Source organism: Pelophylax lessonae (genome assembly GCF_965119305.1).
Source record: "Pelophylax lessonae genome assembly, chromosome: 8".
Classification (NCBI taxonomy): Eukaryota; Metazoa; Chordata; class Amphibia; order Anura; family Ranidae; genus Pelophylax; species Pelophylax lessonae.
Window position 1 is genome coordinate 37,771,871 of NC_138775.1, and position 25,574 is coordinate 37,797,444.

Below are 25,574 nucleotides of genomic sequence, written 5' to 3' on the forward strand. Positions count from 1 at the left end.
TACCGCTCCGTCCCTCACCCGCTCCATCTCCCACCCGATACCGATCCGTCTCTCAACCACTTGCCGTAAGTGATACCCGGTGATACTGCTCCGTCTCTCATCCATTTGCCGTAAGTGATACCCGGGTGATACCACTCCTTTCAGCATCCACCCAATACTGCTCTGTCCCTCACTCGCTCCATCTCCCACCCGATACCGCTCAGTCTCTCACCCACTTGCCGTAAGCGATACCCGGGTGATACCACTCTGTTCAGCATCCACTCAATACCGCTCTGTCCCTCACTCGCTCCATCTCCCACCCGATACTGCTCCGTCTCTCACCCGCTTGCCGTAAGTTATACCCAGGTGATACCACTCCGTTCAGCATCCACCCAATACCGCTCTGTCCCTCACTCGCTCCATCTCCCACCCGATACCGCTCCGTCTCTCACCCGCTTGCCGTAAGTTATACCCGGGTGATACCACTCCGTTCAGCATCCATTCAATACCGCTCCGTCCCTCACCCGCTCCATCTCCCACCCGATACCGCTCCATCTCTCACCCACTTGCCGTAAGTGATACCCGGGTGATACCACTCCGTTCAGCTTCCACTCAATACCGCTCCATCCCTCACCCACTCCATCTCCCACCCGATACCGCTCCGTCTCTCACCCACTTGCCGTAAGTGATACCGCTCTGTCTCTCACCCACTTGCCGGAGGTGATACCCGGGTGATACTGCTCCGTCCGGCATACGACCTCGGAGGTCACGTGGTCACGTAATCACGGCGTGACCACGTGACCTCCAAGATCATATGCCGGACGGAGCGGTATCACCCGGGTGTCACTTACAGCAAGTGGGTGAGAGACGGAGTGGTATCGGGTGGGAGATGGAGTGGGTGAGGGATGGAGCGGTATTGAGTGGATGCCGAACGGAGCGGTATCACCTGGGTATCACTTACGGCAAATGGGTGAGAGATACCGATCTGCCAGCAGATCTGCTAATGTGGAATTACTTATATCTTTAATTTGTACATATGTGAGTGGCATAATCAATAACATTTGTAAATGGGATTATGCTATGTGACATCATTTTACCCTTACATGAGCATCACCACCTAATGGTTGGAGGAGGAGAAGACTAATCTCGGACCCTGACATAGGATGTACAAAATATCGGCCCATATCGGCCGATACCGATACGTTGTGACCAATATATCGCTATCGCTATCGGCCCTGAAAAAAAACATATCGGTCTATCCCTAATTTGTAGGCTGCCATTGCTAACCTGCTTATAGGAAATCTGTCATGGAGGAATAATGGAGGCTGCCGTTGCTGAACATTTCTCTGAGAATGCTAGTTACCTGGCTGCCATGATGATGCTTTGACTTCATTTCTAAGTTGCTGAGCTGTAACAACTACAGAGATAAGGAATTGTGACAGTTTTCTGGCGCTCGGTAACTGTGACTTAATACTTCTTCAATCCCAACCTCAAGCAATCAGCTAGAGACAAAGATGAAATTCAGAAAGGGAGCTATTTGCCTGCCAAAGAATTTGTATTCCGTCCATGCAGTTCAGAGATTTACACAGCTCTGTCAGAGCACAGCCCTGTACAGCGGAGCAGGAGACCTAATTTTTCTCTGCTCAAGTTAAAGTGGTTGTAAAGCTCAGACACCAAATATGAACAAAGCATATCCCTCTATAGTGTGTACTTGTCTCAATTAAAGTGATTGCAAGGTCTCAGTTTTTTATTAATAAGAAACATGTTATACTTCCCTCCTCTGTGCAGTTGGTTTTGCACAGAGCAGCCCAGACCCTCCTCTTCTCGGGTCCCTCTTTGCTGCTCGTAGCCCCTCCCTCCTGTCGAGTGCAAGCAGCTTGCTATGGGGGCACCCGAGCCGAGCTGCAGCTCCGTGTATCCATTTAATTTGGCTGACGGACTTTGACAGCCGCGGGAGCCAATGGCGCTGCGGCTGTGTCTCAGCCAATCAGGAGGGAGAGTTCCGGACGGCTGAGGGACTCGTGGACATTGCTGGACAGAGATGAGGCTCGGGTAAGTATTGGGGGGTGCTGGGGAAGTTGCTTCACACAAAGGCTTTTTATCTTAATGCAGAGAATGCATTAAGATAAAAAACCTTCTGACTTTACAACTCCTTTAGGAGCACTACGTGTCATTTCTGTCTGCTGCCCTGTGCCTCTGCTATCAGCATGAGTCACTTCTGACAAGTTTTCCTGATGCCAAGAGAAAAAAGGTGACATGGAAAGGAAGCTCCAGCACACAGCCAGTGATTAATAGCCTCAGCTCTGTAACTGTGTGCTTTATGAAGGGGGGCCCTCCAATTAGCTTTCAGAACTCTCCTCACTGAGCTCTGCAGTGTGTAATTTTAGCTCTCCACCCAGTGATTTCTGAAATCTCAGACAAGCTTTATAAATTCTGGACTTTAGAGAAGTGAAGACTGCAGATAAACAGGTACAACTTATGTAGGAGCATTTGTTTAATCTCTGTGTATCAACTGAGGCCAGTCATGTCTATTCTATTGGATGAACTAGATGTACTTTTTTTAAGCCAGACTAACTATGTAACATCCCTGTGTATATGTAAGGGTTTACAACCACTTTAATTGATAACTCACTTTTTTGGGGAAAAAAACTAGCAAATAAAGAAAAAAACAATACAGCGTATACAATTGCGACACAAATCATATTGTAATTGAATGTTATTTAAAATTACATTTCCTTTCCAATCTGCAGCTGTTGTAATTTTCTGAAAATGCAATACAATATGGCTACCTGGAGGTGTTCTGTACACAGAATGTGTACTGACCACACCCCCAGAAACATCATTTCCTGCATGTGTGATTGGCTCACCAATTTTCCCAGAAGTCTGCCTAAGATACAAGTCCGATTTCTGGCATCCCCTGCAATAAAAATGTCAGTTTTGGTGAGATACTCCCAATAGGAACAGGTCTAAAGGGATACAGGCCCAGCAGATTTCCTCATTAGAGCCCTGCAGCTGCATAGCTGATAATTATGAAACCACTCCCATTTGACCCACTCAGCACAGAGGAACAAACAATGATTTCTTCAGAATAACAAAAGGTAGGAATCTGCAACAAAGTTTGTTAAAATCCTTGCAATGTACAGAGATCACCCAGAGGGGAATTTTTTCTCAACAAAAGTGGAGTTACGCTTTAAGTAACACTTACAGGCCCTGTCTCCTCCCCTAGTCTGTGGCTGGACAGTAAAAAGGGAAGCAGCATACTGATGAGGTCATCACTCTGGTTCCACCTCATATCAGCATGCTGCTGTTAGCACATGCAGAACAAAGGATTGGCTACTTGTGCTGCTTCTTCTTCTCCCAGTATGAGCCCAGCTGTACACAGACTGCAAGAAGCTGATACCAGGTCAAATTCAGTGTGCTTACTTTGCTTGCATTTAAAGATAAAATGTAATGATGTAAAAATGAATTCAGACCTATAGTTTGTATTTTATATCTACTGGGAGTTTAGCTTTAGGTTAGACACAGCCAGGCATCTAGCATTTTTTTAGCCTGGGGCCATCAATGGCTGCAAGCTAATTTTTAAATGCAAGCAGTGTAAGTACCTAAATATGAGCTGGTGTCAGCCTCTGCAGTCCCTATACAGCAGAGCTGAAATGTGATAGAAAGAAGCAGTACAAGAAGTCAATGAGTTCACATGCTGCTAACAAGAGACATGCTGTTAGGAGGAGAGAGCAAAGTGACAGAGAGATGAGCTCATCGCTGTGCTGCTGCTCCTTTCGCTGTCCAGTCACAGTCTGGGAGAGGTTTAGGACGACCCGGGCTCAGAGAAAGTGGGTTGAATGATGTTGGTCAGATGAAGATTGCAGCAAAGGCATTGTCTTCCTGTCGCATGGGGACTAAAGTGGAGACTAGGGATGAGCTCAGGAGTGTTTGGATCCTAGTCTGAGCCCGCCAGGAAGCCGTCACTCTACTGGGCCAATCATAGGTGGCTGAGGCATGACCTGCCCCAATGCTGCATGTATGCACCCGATGTATACTTGCAACTGCAGGGTGAAGAATGCCCCAGCCACAGATGAGTGACCCAATACAATGACAGCTTCTTGGCAGGCTCAGATTAGGATCAGAACACATCTGAGCTCATCACTAATGGAGCATAAAACTTCTCATTCCAACACTCATTATGCTGACATGGTCAATTGGTGTCACTGTCACCAAACTAAGAAATGACATGAAGCCACCCTTGGAGTGCATGTAGACAGGAAGTGGCTGCAAAAAGGCTACAGGAGATCAGAAGCCCCAAGATGTAACAAAGGATGAAAAAAAAATAAAAGGATGAAAACAAGTCTTTCAAGTCTTTAGCAAAGGAAATCTCATCCAGTTAAGATTCACATCGACTTTCTATAGTTAGCCCTTTAATTATCAACACATGTTCCGATTTCCAGTGAGTTGAACTGGGACATGAAACAGTTGGGCATTTCCTTTGTGTGGTTTTTGTTTGACAACAAAACATTCCGATGAAATACATATTTAATCAACAACAACGGCTTCTCCTTTGATTAGAGTAGTCATATGTCATTTAAGGTTTTTAGAGAAGAACTGAATAATTTATTTTCTACATCCGGATGTGAAGAGGAGAGAACAGAGCACTTGGCACAATGCTGCGTCCAGTGCACAGGATAGAACAGTAGGGTGCGTGGGCTATATGAGGAATGTCAGGACCAGGATCTAAACCCACGACCTCAGCTGAGTCCAGCAGTAGCTCTGCTTGCTGGACAGCTCTCTGTGTGATCCTTTGTCCAATCCTGCCTCGTGCCTTGTTTTCTGGTGAATCTTGAACCCTTTCTTTCTCCAATGAGCTTCCCATTTAAGTCATGCCTTTGCACTTACTGTTTGCCACATTATTGTGCTCTCTCTCCAGCCAGTATCTTACTCTGTTCTCTCCTGATGCCATCTGTATCTTCACTACTACTCGTTACTGACCTATGGCTTTTTCCTCAACTATGGTTTCCCCTCGATCCCAACCTGCTACCATGTGTTACCAATCTTTGGCTTGTTCTCGACTATGCTCCCGCTCGATTCCAACCTGCAACCATTCATTACCAATCCTTGGCTTGTTCCTCAACTATGCTTCCGCTCTATCCCAACCTGCAACTATTCATTACTGACTTTTGGCTTGTTCTTCAACAACGCTTCAACTCAATCCCAACCTGCAACCATTCATTACCGACCTTTGGTTTGTTCCTTGACTACTCTTCTGGTTGATCTCAACTTGCAACCATTTTTTGCTGACCTTTGCCTTGTTCCTCAACAATGCTTCCACTCAATCCCAACCTGCAGATATTCGTTACCGACCTTTGGTTTGCTCCTTGTCTATGCTTCCACTCAATCCCAACCTGCAGCCATTCATTATTAACCTTTGGCTTGTTCCTCTCCTATGCTTCTGCTTGATCCCAACCTCCAACCATTGGTTACTGACCTTTGACTTGTTACTCGACTTTGCTTCTGCTTGATCACTACCTGCAACTGGACGATCCTGAGGATGGCAACCTGGTACAAACATGCAGCAAAACTCATCTCCGCCATCAGGAGCTCTGGTGAACACTGGTTAGTGCCTAAACTCAGCACCTCGGATGAGCCCCCATCATCTGCCAGGGTGACCTGCTTGTATACTTATCCAGCTGGTCAGTGTGTACAGAGTACAGGCTATATAAGTACAGTGCACAGGCTATACAAGTACAGTACATGGGCTTTATAAGTGCAGTGCACAGACTATATTAGCACAGAGTACAGGCTATATGAATACAGTACACAGGCTATATGAGTACAGTACACAGGTTATACAAGTACAGTGCATAGGCTCCAAAAGTACAGTGCACAGATTATACGAGTACAGAACATGGGCTATATGAGTACAGTGCACAGACTATACGAGTACAGAACATGGGCTATAAAAGTACAGTGCAGAGACTTCATGAGTACAGTACATGGGCTATATAAGTACAGTGCACAGACTATACGAGTACAGTACATGGGCTTTATAAGTGCAGTGCACAGACTATATGAGCACAGAGTACAGGCTATATGAATACAGTACACAGGCTATATGAGTACAGTACACGGGTTATACAAGTACAGTGCATAGGCTCTATAAGTACAGTGCACAGATTATACGAGTACAGAACATGGGCTATATGAGTACAGTGCACAGACTATACGAGTACAGTACATGGGCTATATAAGTACAGAGCACAGACTATACGAGTACAGAACATGGGTTATATAAATACATTGCACAGATTATATGAGTACAGTACATGGGCTATATGAGTACAGTGCACAGACTATACGAGTACAGAACATGGGCTATATAAGTACAGTGCAGAGACTTCATGAGTACAGTACATGGGCTATATAAGTACAGTGCACAGAATATATGAGTACAGAACATGGGCTATATAAGTACAGTGCACAGACTATACGAGTACAGTACATGGGCTATATAAGTACAGTGCACAGACTATACGAGTACAGTACATGGGCTATATGAGTACAGTGCACAGATTATATGAGTACAGTACATGGGCTATATGAGTACAGTGCACAGACTATACGAGTACAGAACATGGGCTATATAAATACATTGCACAGATTATATGAGTACAGTACATGGGTTATATGAGTACAGTGCACAGATTATATGAGTACAGAACATGGGTTATATGAGTACAGTGCACAGATTATACGAGTACAGAACATGGGCTATATAAATACATTGCACAGATTATACGAGTACAGTACATGGGCTATATGATTACAGTGCACAGATTATATGAGTACAGAACATGGGCTTTATAAGTACAGTGCACAGACTATACGAGTACAGTACATGGGCTATATGAGTACAGTGCACAGATTATATGAGTACAGAACATGGGTTATATGAGTACAGTGCACAGATTATATGAGTACAGTACATGGGTTATATGAGTACAGTGCACAGATTATATGAGTACAGTACATGGGTTATATGAGTACAGTGCACAGATTATATGAGTACAGTACATGGGTTATATGAGTACAGTGCACAGACTATACGAGTACAGTACATGGGTTATATGAGTACAGTGCACAGATTATATGAGTACAGAACATGGGCTTTATAAGTACAGTGCACATATTATACGAGTACAGAACATGGGCTTTATAAGTACAGTGCACATATTATACGAGTACAGTACATGGGCTAATTACACCTCAAACACAGGGCACAGACGCAGTGCGTTTGCCTGCACTGGATTGCATGGTACAGTAGTATCATGCGATCTGGTTGCTGTGCATTTTGTAAAGTAAAAGTAATGCATGTACTTTTGGTGCAGTCCAGGACCATTGCAGATTCAGGCAGATTCAAATGAATTGGCTGAAATCACACTGTACCCAGATCTCTTGCTAATCACACAGAACACACAGCGTATTCCTGTGCAATTCATGCTGTGAACTGGCCCTCAGTGCAGCTTAATCCCAAGACATATAAATGTTGTTAGGGCTCATTCATATAGACGACCAGGGGTGATAGAAGCAGGTGGCTGAGCCATGGTTTTACCGCTTCCCATCAACCACCTACCTAAACAAGGACATGCAGCCATTCAGGGCTGTACAAATCCCACAGCAATGAAGCTTTGCTTCCTTGCCACGGCAGAAACAAAACCCCCTGTCTTGTTCGGCAGTTAGGACCATGGCAGAACACAACCCATTCAAGATAATAGCTGTGCACACAGTTGCTGTGCAGTGGTTTTTACCTTTTGAGAGTTAAAACAGGCAGTGAGAAGGCATTATTTCTCTGTACGTAGGTGCTGGTGCCTTAGGCAGGTGCCTGATTGGCCTGTTTGGTAAGCACAGCTGTGCATACATAAGATCAGGAAATATATTCCATAATATGAAGTCATACACTGTAACACTACTGTGTTGCGGAGTTTATGGATATGGATTAATGTAACACACCATAAAATCTGTCAATAGAGGCCATAAAAAAAGACTTCCGGTGTTTGCCTGAACGTCCTTGACCCGCTTTGCACTAAACACGGCAAGAATATGAACTCAGTCTAAAAGGATCCTGAAAGAAAAAGTGTCTGTGCTGCCTGTGTCAACCAATCAAATCTTTCCTTTCTTTTTTTTTAACCAACCTCTATGTCTGTTGTATTTCTCATTTTTATTTTCACCACTTTTTGCTGTTTTCTGTTCCAAAATCGAACATGAATCAAGGGGGAAATCTTCCTAAAGTCAGCATATATGCCATCAGAACAGATGTCTCCATTGAAAGGTTTCCCTCATCTCTGGTGACAACTTCCCATCATTTTTTGTGTCCTTTGACCGTGGTCACGAGGACAAAGAGAAAAAGGGGGTATGTCCCCAACAGAGACACAGTTCTAATTATTTCCTACTTTATCCAGAACTAAAATAAAAAAAATGTTGGCCTTACATAAACCATGACAGAACTCTAGCTAAAAAATAAATAGCCCATTAAAAGGTACTAAAAAAAAAAAAAAAGCATTTGCTGCATTATTCAGCTTCCATTCAGAATTCCCCACATGGTCATTTCTTCTCCTATATGTCCTTATTCTGATTGTGAACATCATTTCAGTCCACTTAATCTGAGCCCAAGTTGTCCTGAACCCCCCTCCAGCCTGTGACTGGATGAATGGACAGTGAAAGGAGAAGCAGCGCAGTGATGAGCTCATCTTTCTGTCACTCTGCTCTCTCTGATTGGCTGTTTCTTACTTATACACTCCATCCCTGCTGTAGAGGGACTGCAAGAGGCCGGTACCAGGTAAAGTTCAGGTACCTAAAATAATACTAAAGCCCAGCGGCGGCCAGTCCATAAGGGATGAAGCCCTCCTAATCTCTGTTCGCCGGCCCCTAATCTCCATGCCGGGCGCCAGACGTATAGATTTCTATGAGTTTTTTTAAGCATATAATTGACTTAAAAAAGGTTGGGTTCAGGGCACAGAGTACTGAACTCCAAGACCACCCATTTGTGACATTAGCAAATCAACATTCGCTATCGCCTTCCTGCTTCTCCTCCGTGGGAGTGGCTGGGAGGAGAAGTCAGGGAAGCTACCAGCGATCTGAATGGGGTAAGTGCAGATCTGGGGGGGGAGGGGGGGGGTTCTTTGCCGCCCCCCCCAAAAAAAATGGAGCATCAGCTGCCACTGTTAAAGCCTCAAATTTATGGCAAACAGATGTAGCACCCTCCTAGGTAGATAGATGCTAGGTAAATACATCTAATGCTCCTTCTGCTTATCAGAGGAGCCTGATCTGTTAGGTTGCATGTTGCATGTCTCCAGGTGTGATTCACTGGGCCTGAGGGAGTGTCCCCACTGCATCCAATGAGGGAGCTTGTTGGACAGTGGTGAAACCCAGCCAGTGACACATTAGGATTTATGGCAGTCCCAGTGGGAAGGCACTACCGCAGTGCATCCTGGGATTAACCATAAATACGGAGGGGACATGTGACAGGGCGTCTTTGGCGGGTTGCAGAGTCCCAAGAGGAGGCTGATGGCTGTCTCTCCTCCTGCAGGTGTGAGGAAGGTGGTTCAGGCAGTCAGCCTAGGAACCAGGGGTTGAGCTGTGTTGCAGAGGATCCAGTGGAGCTGACGGTGAAGCTGCTGGCAGAGTTTCTCTGGAAAAACAGTGTCCGTGAGTACTAAGGGACTTGCCAAAGGGTCGGCCCAGGACGGGGGACCACTCCAGTGAAGTCAGGGGATCAAGGAGCTAGCTCACACAGAATAAAGTAAAGGGGGTGCCGTGTAGAGAACCCTGAAGAATAGGGACAAAGGGGGTGCCAGGAAGGGCCCTGAAGAGTGTTCTGCAGTACAGTACAGCTTATCTAATACAGTTCATTAATGTCTTCTTCTCTGCCAGTGACAAGGTGAAGCAGCGGCCTTGCCGCACTCATCTATATCTAATCGTCTCAGCAACTTGTGCGTAGTTTATTCAAGTTGGAGTATCCCACTCATTCCCTTCTCCTATCCAAGTTCTTAATAAAACCACAAAAAAAAAAAAAAAACTCCTAGACTGTTTCCTGACCTTTGAATATGTATGCTGTATTGTCAAGTTGTTGCTATGGGTAACCCAGGGGAATCCCTAACCAGCACCTCCTATGGGAGTAGTGCTACACATACCATACTTACCTGCTCTGTGCAGTAGTTTTGTACAGAACAGCCCCGATCCTCTTCTTCTCAGGTCCCCTGCTGTTACTCTCGCCTCCGCCCCACTGCCGAGTGCCCCCACAGCAAGCTACTAGCTATGGGGGCACTCGTGCATGCTTGCTCCCGATCCGGCTTTCTAAGTGAATTCATAGAAACTGGGGGTCAGGAAAAATCATATTGCGTGTTATCTAGCAGTATTACATTATATGTTCTTTTTCTGAGTTTCAGTTTCTAAGAATTTACTTGGATTGTGTGACTGGTTGGAATCAACAGAATATTAACATCCTACAGTATAGAGTTTATGCGTTTATGCTGCACTTAAGTGAGCAGCCTGTTTTTCCGGAGAGTGTGCGATACAGCCATACTAGAGCACGGAAGAATTTTTACTTAGATATTCATTTGATGAACTTTATTGGATTATCTAATTATTTATCATTATCAACTCACTGACCTGATGAACTTGATGTTCAGCAGATGTATACATAATGATATATTTATATACAGTAGGTCTTCAAAAAGTTTTCACACTTTTTATATTTAATAGAGTTAGAAAAAGTGCGGAAACTTTATGAAGAACTCTTGTACAAAAATAAATAAATATATATATATATATACTGTGTATATATATATATATATATATATATATATATATATATATATATATATATATATACTGTATATATATATATATATATATATATATATATATATATATAGTGCATCCAGAAAATATTCACAGCGCTTCACTTTTTCCACATTTTGTTATGTTACAGCCTTATTCCAAAATTTATTAAATTAATTATTTTCCTCAATTTCTACAAACAATACCCCATAATGACAACATGAAAGAATTTTGTTTGACATCTTTGCAAATGTATAAAAGAAGAAAAAATTCCATGTACATATGTATTTGCAGCCTTTGCCATGACACTCAAAATTGAGCTCAGGTGCATCCTGGGTCCACTGATCATCCTTGAGATGTTTCTACAACTTTATTGGAGTCCACCTGTGGTAAATTCAGCTGATTGGACATGATTTAGAAAGGCACACACCTGTCTATACAAGGTCACCAACACCCCCCCCCCCCCGCCTTACTGGTTTGTGCTCAGCCAAAAAATAAATCCATCCACAACTCTGCTTTAAGCAATATCATCAACCTCCACCCCAAATTTCACCCAAACCATCTTCTTCGTTCCTCCTAAAGCCTAGTAGTGGAAAGCTGCCTACATTCAGCTCATGTGTACTGCAGCCGGTCTGACAGCTTCTGTTGAACAAGCATGACAGAAGGGCTGAGAGCTCTGACCTGGCTGTCCTGGCGGGAGGCCGGGGGGGCCGCCCCTCTGTCACAACACAATAGTACAGCAGAGGAGATTGCTGTACTGACATCAGATTGTTAGTACAGTGGCTCCTCCTGAACTATCAGTTTTTTTTTTCAATCAGCCCACTGGTAGTAGTGTGTACGAGGCTTTAGACTCCTGCTCTCAAGTTCCCCCATTAAATCCTACCATACATGCCTCCAGGACTTATCCAGAGCCTCTCCCTTCCTCTGGAACTCCTTACTGCAATCTGTCCAACAACTGTGTATTCGATTCTGTCCACCTTCAGGAAAACATATCTCTTTAGGGAAACCTATCCCACTTCTACCTAACAACTGAACATTATTTTCTCCATCATCTCACACAGTTACTACCCTTTGTATCAGTTGACCTTCCCTCTAGATCAGCCATTCTTAACCAGGGTTCAGCGGAACTTTATGGTTCTCCAGAGCTTGTTAGGGATCCTTGAGCTGTGGCTAATTGATCTCTCATATTATGGTGCTCCTACTAGCAGGGTCTTCCTGAACCCTTACCTTGAATTGTATTATAACTGTACTGTCTCCCATTATTCTGTAAGGCAAGCCATAGACGATTCGATTTTTCTTTCCTTTCACTACAGGTGTGTAGCCAGGTGTTCGCTATTTCAAGCGTGTCATCGTGGTACATTTTATAACATAAGTTTCAGTGAGCCTGCTTTCCCTAGCACTCAGCCTGGACACCTTGTCATCATTTCCCTAAAGCAGAGCAAGCAGAGACCCCACATGAGAGTGGAGGATCTTGGGACATGTAGTCCGAGGAACCAGGATTTGCACAAGAGCCGGTGTTCCGTGAGAATTACCTACCCGTGAGAAAAACCTACCCCTCGTCACTTCCGGTACTCGGCACTGAATGTAATGCAGCGGGTACATTAAAACAGCTGGGCTGCAATACAAATCATCTCCGCTCCTGTCCCGGTCACTTCCCTGCTCTCGGATAGTAAATATAAAAAAGCGTCAGCGGCTGTATGAAAAGATAAATCACGGAGCCGAAAGCCGCTTTTATATTTACTTGCCGAGAGCAGGGAAGTGACCGGGACAGGAGCGGAGATGATTTGTATTGCCGCACAGTTGTTTTATGTAAGCGCCGCGTCGGTAGGTTTTTCTCACGGTACACCGTGATCGTTTTATACTAGTTCGCATGCGCAATAGTAAGCTCCTCTGTTCTTGCATCACGTATCCGGGGCTCTGAGCATGCGCAGTGCTGCGCTGCTCAGCTCTTTCTGGCCGGAAGTGACGAGGGGTAGGTAATTCTCACGGGGTAGGTAATTCTCACGGAACACCGGGCCATTGCAGACTGCAAGTTCAAGCCGGCTGGGAGGAGGAGCAGAATGCTGGGAGAGGAGATATATAGCCTGGTCTGGGGAGGAGTTGCTCTTTGACGTCAAATTTCGATTTAGTTTTGTCATTGTCGTATTTTAGTCATCTGAATTGTTTTACTTTTAGTCAACTAAAATAGTGTTCATTTCATAGACGAAAATACTTCATTGATGAAATTAACACTGTTCTTGGTTTTGTAGCATGTGAGTAAATATATGGGGGTCTGATAAATGTGTTCTGTATATACACACATATATATATATATATATATATATATACTGTTACTTTTGTTTTTCACTCTTATTTTATTTTAAGATCTAATGTACACTTTTCTGTTAACTGTAGGAAACAAAGTTTGAGCCTGTGATGACACTTACCGCCTGATGAAAACCAACCACCTATCTTCCTGTTTGATAAAAGAATAGACATTTGTGGTCAGAACCAGTTTCAACCAACAACTGTCATGGCGGACTGCTGCTAGTTCTCTTTTTGTGTCAGTCACATGATGTTAACGTCCATTTAACCATTAGCTTGCTATTCAGAAGATATGGACACTGATTGGGTTGACTATACGATCACACCTAGATTACAGTTTATAGTAATATTCATGACACATGTAGTATAGATACCGGACAGCATTACCCAGCCTGCTAGACCATCCCCTCCAAACCCCACTTAAAGTGGAGTTCCAGCCTTTTCACTCACCTGTCCCACGGTCCAGCGATGCGGCCGCCCGAAGCCTTGATCCTCTTCCCTCTGGTCTCGGCGGTGCCGGCATCACTGGTGTGGGCACCCGGCTGTGACAGTTTGCGGCTTCACAGCCGGGTACGCACTGCGCATGCTCGAGTTGCGCTGCACGTCTTGATTGGCCGGCAATCTTCTGGGACCTCTGACGTGTCCCAGAAGATTGCAGGGAGGGGGGGGGGAGAGGAGAACTTCTGTTCAGGGCGCTGCGGCGCTCCGAGCGGAAGTGGGAGCGGGTACCTGTCAAAACTAGGTACCCGCTCCCCCCCCAAAAAAATGACATGCCAAATGTGGCATGTCAGGGGGTTATTACTACCTAAAACGGAAGTTCCACTTTTGGGTGGAACCCCGCTTTAACCATAAAAGACACAACAACATTTTGGAGTAAAATGGCCATCGCAGCCTTTTATTACAAAACAGCAATATCAAATAAATAACATAACATTCCTTATGAGTGCCGGTTCACACTGATCCGACTCAAAGTTGCCCCGACTTCGGGCGACTAATGAAGTCGCCCGTGCATCGTGACTTCGGCGCGGCTTGCAACGACTTCACATTCTGGAGGTCAATGCAAGTCGCTCCGACTTTGCAAAAAAATAGTGCAGGAACCTTTTTCTAATTCGGAGCGACTTGAGTCGCTCTGATTAAAACGGTTCCATTGCACAGCATGGAGCGCTACTTGTCAGGCGACCAAGTCGGATCAGTGTGAACCGGCACTAACAGAAACTGAGAAATGAAGCTTGGTGGTCTTTGAGGGCAACAACATAGAAACTATTCACTGTGAAAACCTTTGCTTCCACTTCGGCCCCCAGCCGCAACACACCGGCTCGGAGACAAACCTCATTCACAGTGACCTCCATTTTACATATTCCGAGTTAAACCCCTCGTTAACCGGAATGTACCCGAGAACCCCATACCACCAATGGGTCCCGACCATTCTTATTATCAAGAATTCTCTCCTCCTCCGAAGACCCACCACTGCCTGGCTGCCATGACATCCACAATAACCATAACTACAGGGCGGGCAGGTGGGAAGCTTCTCCCCTCGTGCCTGCTCCCGACTGGCCCCTTTACCCCACCTACCTTGTCCTGACATCGACTGTACTGACCATAGGTGTGCGCAGCCTAATGCATTAGGGTGTGCACACCAAAGCTCAAACACACACTACCGATCCCTCATGATGTTCATTCAGAAAGGGAGGGGGCCGGCAAATTATATATTTACCGACCCCTTTACCCACTCATCCTAAAACATCCCCACAGCAACAACGGGCTGGAGAGGAGAAGAGGGAAGCCTGAAGAACTGTGGGGGTAAAGGGGAGGGGAACCAGGGCAGTAGGGGGAATCTGTGCTGCACAGGGTGATTAGGGTGTGCCTGGGCACACCTGGCACACCCTGTGCGCACACCTATGGTACTGACCAAAAACGTAACCCTTCCCTGTCTGCCTAATACCAACCTGTCATGCCCATCCCTCCACTTATTTTTTATTTATTTTTTTTGCTCTGGGACTCCCTTTACTATAAATTGGTTAGCCCAATGCTTGTTAGCTAGACGATATACTCCTTTTTTTGCTCAGCTCACATGAATTGAGCCTCTGTGTATTGTATCTCTCCACTGCAGTGAATAAATGCATCTTTTCTTTCATGAATTTGGACTCACTATCTCATCTTAAAGGTCTTGTTTAAAGACTCCCTAACCAGAAGCAACACATGGAAGGAATGCATTAAATTCATGGAAGGAATCCATTAAATTCATGTGGGATTTTGTAATGCTCAACAAGAGCAAAAGTCCGTAGAGTGAGTGAGACCGTGGCAGGTTTTAGTTTCATTTTCAGGCCTTTATCAATTCTTGGATGTGTCATGACAAGTCTTTCATAGCTCTACCTGTAATGGCCCCTACAGTCCCTGCAGCAGTAAATTCCATCTGTTCGACCTTTCATATACAAACCGGAGGAAGTGCGGCTGTTTACATGGCATACCTGAAGTGGGCGGGGTCCCTTTCCCTGGGGATAAGATAAGATTCACCTTCCTAGAGCTGCTGAGATAAAACCTCAGTGAGAATATACACATCATGGAATCAGCACACAGGAAAGGATTCTACACTCAGGAGATCAATAAAACAAAATGGGATGTCCCTACGCACTACAAAGAGCTGAGAGCCGTCGGTTCTGGAGCCTATGGGACCGTCTGGTAAGTCCTCAGTACCGATGATTTGGGTCAGCTCATACATTTTTCAGATCTTTAAGGAAATGTGTATTGGGAGAAATACAGAGGGTACCATTGTTGGCTTCCGCCTCTGACCTGTTACGAGCTATAGCTGATAAAGGCAGAACTCTTGACTTGCATACTCGCAGGTCAGTGGCTTGGGAAGCATTGAAGCTTTTTGATTTGCAATTTCAGAAGGAGGTCAACAATGGTAATCCATTTGTATGTCTTATGAAACCTTTCCTTCAGAAGACCAGTCAAACTTGTAATAATGTTAGACTGGGACTAAATCTGCCATAGATGAATAGAATTTCAATTGAAAATTCTTAGAAAAAGTCTTAGGAAAATTTGTACAAACATTTTCAAAACATTCCCAGAACATGTTTGTCGTTCAAAATGTTTAATTTGCTTTTAACATTTGATTTTGAAATGAATTTACTTTATGGAACAAAAACCACATACGGTGTTAGAAATGGCATTTTCCATCTTGCTGCTTCGAATTTTTCCATCACTAGAGTAAAAACAAGTGAAAACAAGTAAACCATTGTTTGACTTGCATACTGTTTATATAGCTGTATGTCTTTTTCTCTTGACTATTCAATAAAACCTTTTTTTGGAAAAAAAAACAAAAAGAAGTACTGTATTTTCTGGCGTATAAGACTACTTTTGAACCTCAAAAAAAATCCCCCAAAAATGGGGGGTCATCTTATACGCCGAGTATAGTATCTCCAAGGTAACCTAAGTATAAGTATTACTGGTAGATGAAAATTAGGGGGGTCGTCTACTCGTCTTATACGCCGGAAAATACGGTAAAAACAAACTTCGATTTGACCCCACTAATAATTAGAAAAATAAGCAAACTTTCTTAGAACCTCCTTTTCCTTTCGTTTGAAATTCTCCCCATCTATGGCCAGCTTTAAAAGTATACCTGACTCAGAGCTACCCACCCAAAGTTACCTTTTTAATAGACAACTACCTAAAAATGATTAAATAGTAACCTTTATTTGCAGATTGCCCTAACAGCACTATTTACATTGTCAGTGATGTCTTCCATTAATACATTTATTATGTATATTCTGTGCTCTGTACCTGGTATGTGTGATGGAAGTAATGTCCACGTGGTTATTATTAGGTCCCGTTCACACCAAGACACATTGTGCTGGGCAGCCTTGACAACTCAGCCCACTGAATAAACTATTATTATTATTATTATTATTATACAGGATTTATATAGCACCAACAGTTTACACAGTACTTTACAATATCAAAGGGAAACAGAACAGTTACAATATAATAAAATACAAGAGGGTTAAAAGGACCATTCTCATAGGAGCTTACAATCTAATAGGGTGGGGCAAGTGGTACAACAGGTTGTAACTGTGGGGGATGAGCTGATGGAAGTAATAAAACATTAGTTGGAGGCCTGATAGGCTTCCCTGAAGTAATGAGTTTTCTTGGATAGCCTAAAGGCAGCCAGAGTAGGAGATAGCCGAAAAGATTGAGGTAGAAAGTTCCAGAGGAGGAGAAGTCCTGGAGATAAACATCAGAGGAGAAGACAAGAACATTTGGGAGCAGGGGATCTTGGGAGGAGCAGAGAGGATGGTTTGGGTGATATTTGGAGAGAAGATTGGTGATGTAGTTCAGGGCAGAGTTCTGAATAGCTTTTTTTATGTTGTTAGTATTTTGAATTTAATTCTCTGGGCGATCGGAAGCCAGTCTAGGGATTGGCGGAGAGGGATGGCAGACACTGAGAGGTTGGTAAGGTAGATGAGTCTTGCTGCAACATTCATGATAGACTGAAGAGGGGATAGCCTATGGAGAGGCAGACCTATGAGAAGGGAGTTGCAATAGTCAAGGTGAGAGATAACAAGGGAGTGAATGAGGAGCTTGGTGGTTTCATTAGTTAAAAAGGGGCGAATTTTACAGATGTTAGGAAGGTGAAGTCCACAAGCTTTTGGCAACAATTGGATTTTGGGCTGAAATTACAGGTCAGAGTCTAGAATTACACCTAGTACCCTGGCATGAGGAGAGGGATTGATGGTTGCATTATTGATCTTGATGGAAATGTCATGGAGAGGGGGCACGGACGGACGGACAGACGGGGGGGGGGGGGATATTATCAAATTGGTTTTAGAGAGATTCATTTTAAGGAACTGGTGCGACATCCATGCTACTATGTCAGTTAATAAGTTAGTAATGCGAGAGGAGGCTGAAGGAGTGAGGTAAGGAGTAGAGAGATAGATTTGGGTGTCATTGGCGTAGAGATGGTATTGGAAGCCTTGAGAGGTTATCAAGTGACCAAGGGAAGAAGTGTAAATAGAGAAGAGAAGGGGTCCCAAGAACAGAGCCTTGGGGGACCCCTACAAAAACAGGAAAAGGAGAGGAGGAGGCAGAGTTGTAGGTAACACTGAAGAAGCAATGTGATAGGTAGGAGGAGAACCAGGATAGTGCAGAATCTTAGAGGCTAAGGGAGTGGAGTTTGAGAAGGAGTGGGTGGTCAACAGTATCAAAGCCTTGTGTCTTGTGTATTCAATTCACACCATGGCATTGGGGTGATGTGCGCTGAAAAAAAGGACATACGCTCCTTTTTTTTTCTTCAACTTACTGCAGTGTTGCAACACACTACCCTGTTGCAATGCGTAAAGGTGAAATAAATGTTGTAATGACATTTCAATAAAGTTATAAAAAAAAAAAGTAAACAGTGTGATGCCATGTACTTTGTGTACAGTTCCCGCAGGGTATGCAAAGTGCAAAATACACCCTGAATGCTTCCGTAAGATGCCTGGAATGGAGTTGGGTGCCAGGACCATATAACAGACCAGTGCGTACATGTAGGAGTTACACCATCTGAAGCTGCCCAATTGTTTTTTGTTTTTGTTTTTTCAACCAGCAGATGTGCGCAAAAACAAAATACCTACAGTAAGTGTACAAAAAAAGTGCATGTGAAAAACACACACAAAAAAAGTGCAAAAAAGGTTGTGTCTCTAGTCTACTGCCCAGGGAAATAGGACTCTACCTTGACCCCCTGGGGTGCAAGACTCCTGACAGGGACAGGACTCAACATGGTCCACCCTGCCAAAATGCCTGACAGACCCCTCTCCTCATAGTCAGCCGAAGCCGACTAACAAGTTCTAGGTGGGGGCTCCCCCGAAGAGAGACAGGGGAGGAAGGAGCAAGATGGCTGCTGTACTCAGAAGATGACTGTGAGAAGATGGCAGGGAAGGGGCAACGAGGGGGAATGCGGATGTCATTCTGCTCATGGCGGATGCAGTAAAATGTAAGTATGTGATAATGTGCAGGTATGTTAACCTAACTGGTCCCAAAAGCTTGCATATTTATTAACCTAAATTTTACCCTAAGTGTATAAACCCTAACAATTAGCTTCACATATTTGGTCCCTTTTGATCTATTAAATATACCGTTGTACCATTCTCAGGATTTACAGAATAAGTTGGTGTGCATTCTGCACATGCATAGCAGGCACTGTATAAAAAAATAAAAAAAAATGGCTAAGAGGAAGACGCTCTACCATCCAGAAGGTTTTTGTTTTGTTTTTTTAATATTTTATCTGAGTTAAAAAAAAAATAGTCCTTCCATGTAAGTTTATTCATGTGCAAATAGTAGGAGTAAACACAGGCAGATACCACCAATCTTGGGGAACATCATTGTTAGTGGCCAAAAATATCCCAACATAGTTAGTTGCCAGGGGGTCGGGTGCCGCCTGTGGGACTGATAGAAATAAGGATTATCTTGCCAAAACTACAACTACTTAGAGTATTATGATTTTAAGTGATAGAATTTCCTACATCTAGTTGAACAATAAAATAATTGGTGCAAGATGAGTTCGCTGTTTTAATAGTCAAACAGGGGGTGAAAGGGGTAGTAGTTAAAAGTAAATAATCCTGGCAATTGGCTGAACTTGCTGTCCACTGTTGAAGAGTTAAGTTACTCTGGACATCTAGTTGAGCCTTTAGTCTCTTGTTACCCCATTGAATCAGAACTTTTTTCTTGCTTCCGGGTTGATGAGTAAATAAGTTTGTCATAAATAACCCCCCTCAGTCTCTAAAAGAAAAGAGATTTTTGCAATTGTTTTTTTTTTGCCACAAAATATTACTAAAGCGCAAACTCTGAATTTTTCTCACCAAGGTGAAAATTTGAAAATTGCTAGAATTTTTTTTGTGTATTAAGGAGGTGCTTTTTTTGCATCTCCTCTTACCTTTACAGCTGGGCTATTTTCATAAAATATACTCACATAGTGGGCGAATCCATTGTTAATCTGTTGTGATCCGCCACTCCATGCTGCACACTGGGTCCCACACCGCCATCTTGGCTTTTTACATCATCAGGAGCCTGCTGTCTCTTTCTGGTTCACCCTTAAATGGCCGCTGTAATAAAGCTGATGCCTCCTGAGATATGTAATGTGTTATCCCACAGGGCTTTAGGAGCAGAGGGGATATCATTCTTGCTCAGACAGGAACTTTAGAGAGGTGGGTTGGAACTTGGAAAAATTAAACCAAATCAAAATGGCAAGTTTAGATTGTGGGGGGTTCCAGTAAAATAAAATTTTGGGTTTTATTCGATGCTCTTTGTATTTGTAAACTGTTGCTATATTCTTTTATTATATCTTTTTTATTATCTATTTTTTCTTTCTGCTATTTTCTGGCACTAGAAAAGATCAAGGATAGTTGAAAGGATCTTCTGTAACCCCGAGGAGCCTTTAATGCCTATTGTACCTTTGTAAGCCACCTTAATTTCCAAGTGCCCAATGACTCCAATGTAGAGTATTTTATCAAAATGTTAAAATTCACCCAAATCTCCAAATTTTTGCTCAGTTTAAAACTCCCTTTCACTCATCCCTCGTCTCAGATAAACCATGATGGATTCAGCCCAGGAAACCAGAGAGCAGTCTAGTCTACAAAAGATTTATGGGTAGCTATGCTGGAAACCGTCCATTATCAGCAAACGCAGGGAAAGTAATTCCCTTTTAATGGCCCTGTTATCGTTCAGTCAGAATGATGCAGATTTGTTTCCATGAATTTGCATTTGCATTCACATAGCTCATGCTGGCAAATTGCCTCTGGGGGATTCAGACAATCAAATTGTATAGCCAATGGACTATCAGGGTGTTTTTTTCAAGACTTAAGCTAAAAATGTAATTATAGCTGCTGACAGTAATAAAATATCTAAATAACTTTATAAGTATAGGGAGCCACCAACACCCACGTATCTATTGTGGGATTCCTCAGGCTCTTCTGTATACCTTCTATATATTCTTTTGTAAATTCCTTCTGTTTTTTGTTATGGCCTTTGGTTTTATCCAAAACTTTCTTTATCTTGCCCTCCTAAATGATAAATGCACTTGTCCCATTTTGATTGGTGCAGTGGATCCAGAGTAAGCATGGTCAACAATGCGCCACTCTTCCCCCACCACTGTCTGACCACACAGCTTTGCTGGAAATGGATAACTAACTAGTGCTAATTGACAATCTTCATCTCAGGTAGCAGGTGCACAAGCACTGGGCACAGTGGGGTTAAGGGGGAGGGGGGCACCATGGATCACAACACAGGGAATGATAACAGTAATTGCTGGCTGCTAATAAATATTTCCCTGCCCTCACAGTAATAAAGGAACAGTCAGCTCTGGCGGGGCTGTGTGATTGATCTGACAACTGCTAGTAAACATCCACTGCACGGTACTTTGGAACTTTACTAGCAGCTGGCAGGTTGATCACACAGCCCCACCAGTGCTGACTGATCTATACCTATTGTGAGTGTAGGGGAATGTTTACTAGCAGCCAACTACATATGAGTAAGCGATCATCTGTATCGTGAAACGCGTCAACCTGGCATGTCCCTTGATGCACTGTCTGTATGGATTTGTTTATGAGGAATAAAAGACATCTTTGATTTCATATTTCCAACTTCTTTGGTTTGTGCTAGTTCTGGATGGCGGATCTGACCAGCACCGGTCTACTTAGCCTCACCTGAGCGGCTTTTCTCTCCCATTCATAGAGTGCTGACTGTTCCTTTACTTTTGTGAATGCAGGCTGCATTTACAATAGAGAGAGGCTGTGACTTAAGTGCTGTGCTGTAACTCTCCCATGGAAATGTCCATAAATTGGGCTTCAGCCTGGGGTGGAGCTGACAGCCGCCACAAACAGACATAAAGAGGCGTGCTTTAATGCAAAAGAAGAGCACAGATTAGAATGGGACCAACTGCTACAAGCATGTGGTCCCCTGGGGGATTTAACAAGAATATTCTAGTTGCAGCGATACCTCTTCTTTAAAGGATCAGCTCTAACCGGAGCCAGGAATATGTACACAAACTGGCCATCTGTTTACTGGTTTTAGTATTTTTTTTCTTTGCACTCTAAAAAAAATAAAATGTATCCAAACATTATTTTTCTTTTTTTTTTGCTCATTGCTAGTCACAGGTAGAAAGTGTAAAGTTGGACACAATTATGTATAGAAAATGCTTTCTAAGATGTCACAATTATTCTTTCCTATAGAAAGTTATGAAAAAATTCCTGTCCCTTAACCCTTTCCAGCACCAAGAGAATGGAAGAAACCATGAGTACTTCCGTTGCCAAACTACCGGGAGCAAGCAGCTGGCAAATCTCATACTTACACAGATAAATACATTGGGAGTAATTATAAGTGAAGCTAACGACCTGCGGTGATGACTGCTCAGTGCAGCATGAAAATAACATTACGTGGATAGGCTTTTCATGCTCGTGCAATGCCTGGCCTCTTCCATACATAGCCTGCTCAGTTATATGGAAGATGATTTGTCTGGCTCCGCCGTACAGCGTGGCCCATTAAACAAAGGCTGAATGGTGATTCTGCAGAGGCTTCCGGTAATTAGGCCGCAATTAAACAGTCATTACGTTGAAAAACTGCTGACGTTTACCGTGAATCATTAGAGGACATATATCCCTGCGCAACCGACTTTAAAACAGAATTTCCTTCCACTCAGCAGTAAATAAACTTATATAGTGCCAGGTAACCACTTGGTATTTTGTATTTAAAAACCTAACTCTAGGCAAAGAAAAAGACAAATGTTAATGTGGGTCAGTAGTTATTAATACAGCATTAAATTAGTTTTTCTTTTCAATGCAACATGTGTGTGTTTCTGGATTTGAGCTAATATCCACTTCTTGCAGTCCCTGTACTCCAGAAGAATGAAGACATACTGGGAGTGCAGGATGTCATTGACCTGCCCCCCCCCCCCCCCCCCCCATGTAGTAGAATCTCAACAACACCCTTCACTTAACCTGGCCATAGATAGATTTAAAAATCCCTGCAGAACCAGACAAATTTTTATCTATCTAAGTCTATCTAATGAAGTAACAGAACTGCTTCCACTCTCTTCCACATCCCTGTATTAAAATGCTATGAATTTGGCGGGGCTATCTTATATACTGGGGGGCGTATTCACTAATGATTGGCCTCTGGACCCCCTAGTCACTCCAATCACATTCCTAGCATTCTCCTGCCCCCTCAATTGGCTTTTACTAATGGTTCTGGTCCAATCATGGGCTTTTAAAGCCCATTTCCTGTCCCATTGCATTTTGGTCGGTTCTGGTTGCCGAATTCCAAACTTTTTCAGCACAAAGTTCTAAATTCGGCCGAACCTTGAACAGTCAATGTTTGGGTCGAACCGATGGTCGACCCGAACCATTCGATCATCCCTAATGATCACCAGTACAAATAGAGAAGGCGCATGCTCTTAAACATTGTTCAAACTTCTAACCATTCTGCTAAAATGTGTTTTCATCAGTTTCCCTTCTTTTCCATCACAGGCAGTAAGGGTAAGTCTCCTAGATAGGGGTATTTACAGACAGGGCCGAGACAAGAGGGAGCAGAGGGGCAGCCGCCCTTGGTACAGTGCCATCATATGTAGGAAGCCGCACACCCAGCGCCTTACCAAATGCATTGTCCAGATCAGTGGTATGCAACCTGTGGACCACGGCCTCCCTTTTGCTCTCTGTCTGCTCTGAGAGCTATTGCTGTCACATCATGCTTCAACATGCCCATGCTCCACCAGCCTCACCCCAACTACCCACAGGAAAAACACACTGCTGATGTGAACCACCCACCCCCAAGCTGCTACACAGCAAGTGAATGGCCATTCATGTACACTGCAACCTCCATGCCAACTATGGGCAGTCGAAGCATGGGGGGGAGGGGGAGAACAGTATGCCCATCTAAGTCATGCTCTAGCAGTTGGGGAGTGGGTTGTAGTTCCTTATCTTATCCTGGTAGCTGGAGAAGCCTGTCCTGGTACTGCCGACAAAGTCCATAATTGTTCCTTGATTCATTCAAAACAAAATAAAAAGTTTTGCCTGCACTTGTTAATTTATTTTGAAGGTTTATTTTTACAAAAAGGAAAGTTTTTTTGTAATGTTTTTTTTTTTGACAAATTTTAAATTATCACCGGGAGCACCAATGACAAGAAAGCCCTTGCCTCTACATACTCAAATCTAGAGGGGTCCTGTCTCTGCTAGAGGAGAGGGAGTAGAATGTCTCCTTCTTTTGTGTCATTCAGTCTGCTGTTCAGGTCCATACACAACAGAGGCTATTCAAGCTGCTTACAGTTTAGCAGTAAATCAGGCTTCAGAAAAACTGGAGTTATAGCCTTGATCCAATCCCCTGCTGGTTGCAAGTGGTAAATATAATAACATGCAGTATCTTCCTACAGCTCAGCTATGGACTCCGTGTCCGAGGAACGTGTTGCCATTAAGAAATTGCTGCGCCCATTCCAGTCTCTGATTCACGCCAAGAGAGCTTACCGGGAGCTACGCCTTCTAAAACATATGAACCATGAAAATGTAAGTCCACATACCTAGACCAGACATAACGTGAGTAATGGAGGCCTTGCTGAGAACAGCCAATCAAATTTCAACTATTATGTTTCTGGTGTACAATTTAAGATGAAAATGAACAATGATTAAAGTTTTCTATGCACACCAACCTTGCCAAAATGTCTTATCATTTAGGTATAAGGCTCATTCATACCTTAGAACTGGAAGACTGCTTGGGGTGTTGGAGCTGGAGAGAGTCCAGAGAAGGGAAACAAAGCTAATAAACGGATTGGGGGACTTCAGCTATGAGGAAAGACTACAAGCATTGAACTTATTCTCTCTGGAGAGGAAACGCTTGAGAGAGGAAATTATATCAATGTACAAATACCAAACTGGTGACTCTAGCATAGGGAACAAACTTTTCAGGGAAAAGGAATTTAAAAGACATGCGGCCATTCACTAAAATTAGAAGAGAAGCAGTTTAACCTTAAACTGCGTAAAGGGTTCTTTACCGTCAGAGCAGTAAGGATGTGGAATTCTCTTCCACATGCAGTGGCAGGGAACATCAATAGTTGCAAAAAAACTATTAGATGGGCACCTTAACAATCACAACATACAGGGGTATACAATGTGCTATTAACCGCAAATGCAAAAACATACTCATCATAGGTTGAACTGGATGGACTGGTGTCTTTTTTCAACCTCACTAACTATGTAACTATGTGTTGCATGTTCTTCATGTGTTAGTACACATATCTTGGGGTGATAGATTGTTCTTGTTGCCCGATGCTGGTAGATTTAAGAATGTGGCACAAATAAAGTCTCTTTAAAAAAAAAAAATATTTCCTACACTAAAACACCCTCTAGCACTTAAAATGTATCTAAAGACAAAAGATTTTATTCTAGGGTTGGAAACAGCAGGGAAGGTTTAGACCGTATAGGTCGAACATAAGGCTGCAGGCCAAA

General features: G+C 43.5%; 1 protein-coding gene across 1 annotated transcript in view; it reads left to right on the forward strand.

Moving 5' to 3' along the window:
* Nucleotides 1-15,508: 15,508 nt before the first annotated feature.
* LOC309561334 (mitogen-activated protein kinase 12-like) overlaps nucleotides 15,509-25,574 on the forward strand; it is a 50,471-nt gene continuing 40,405 nt past the window's right edge. Inside the window, exons 1-2 of the mRNA XM_082265199.1 lie at nucleotides 15,509-15,789; nucleotides 24,506-24,635. Coding sequence (XP_082121325.1) covers nucleotides 15,671-15,789; nucleotides 24,506-24,635 — 249 coding nt within the window. The 5' untranslated portion in view covers nucleotides 15,509-15,670. The remainder of the gene's footprint in view (nucleotides 15,790-24,505; nucleotides 24,636-25,574) is intronic.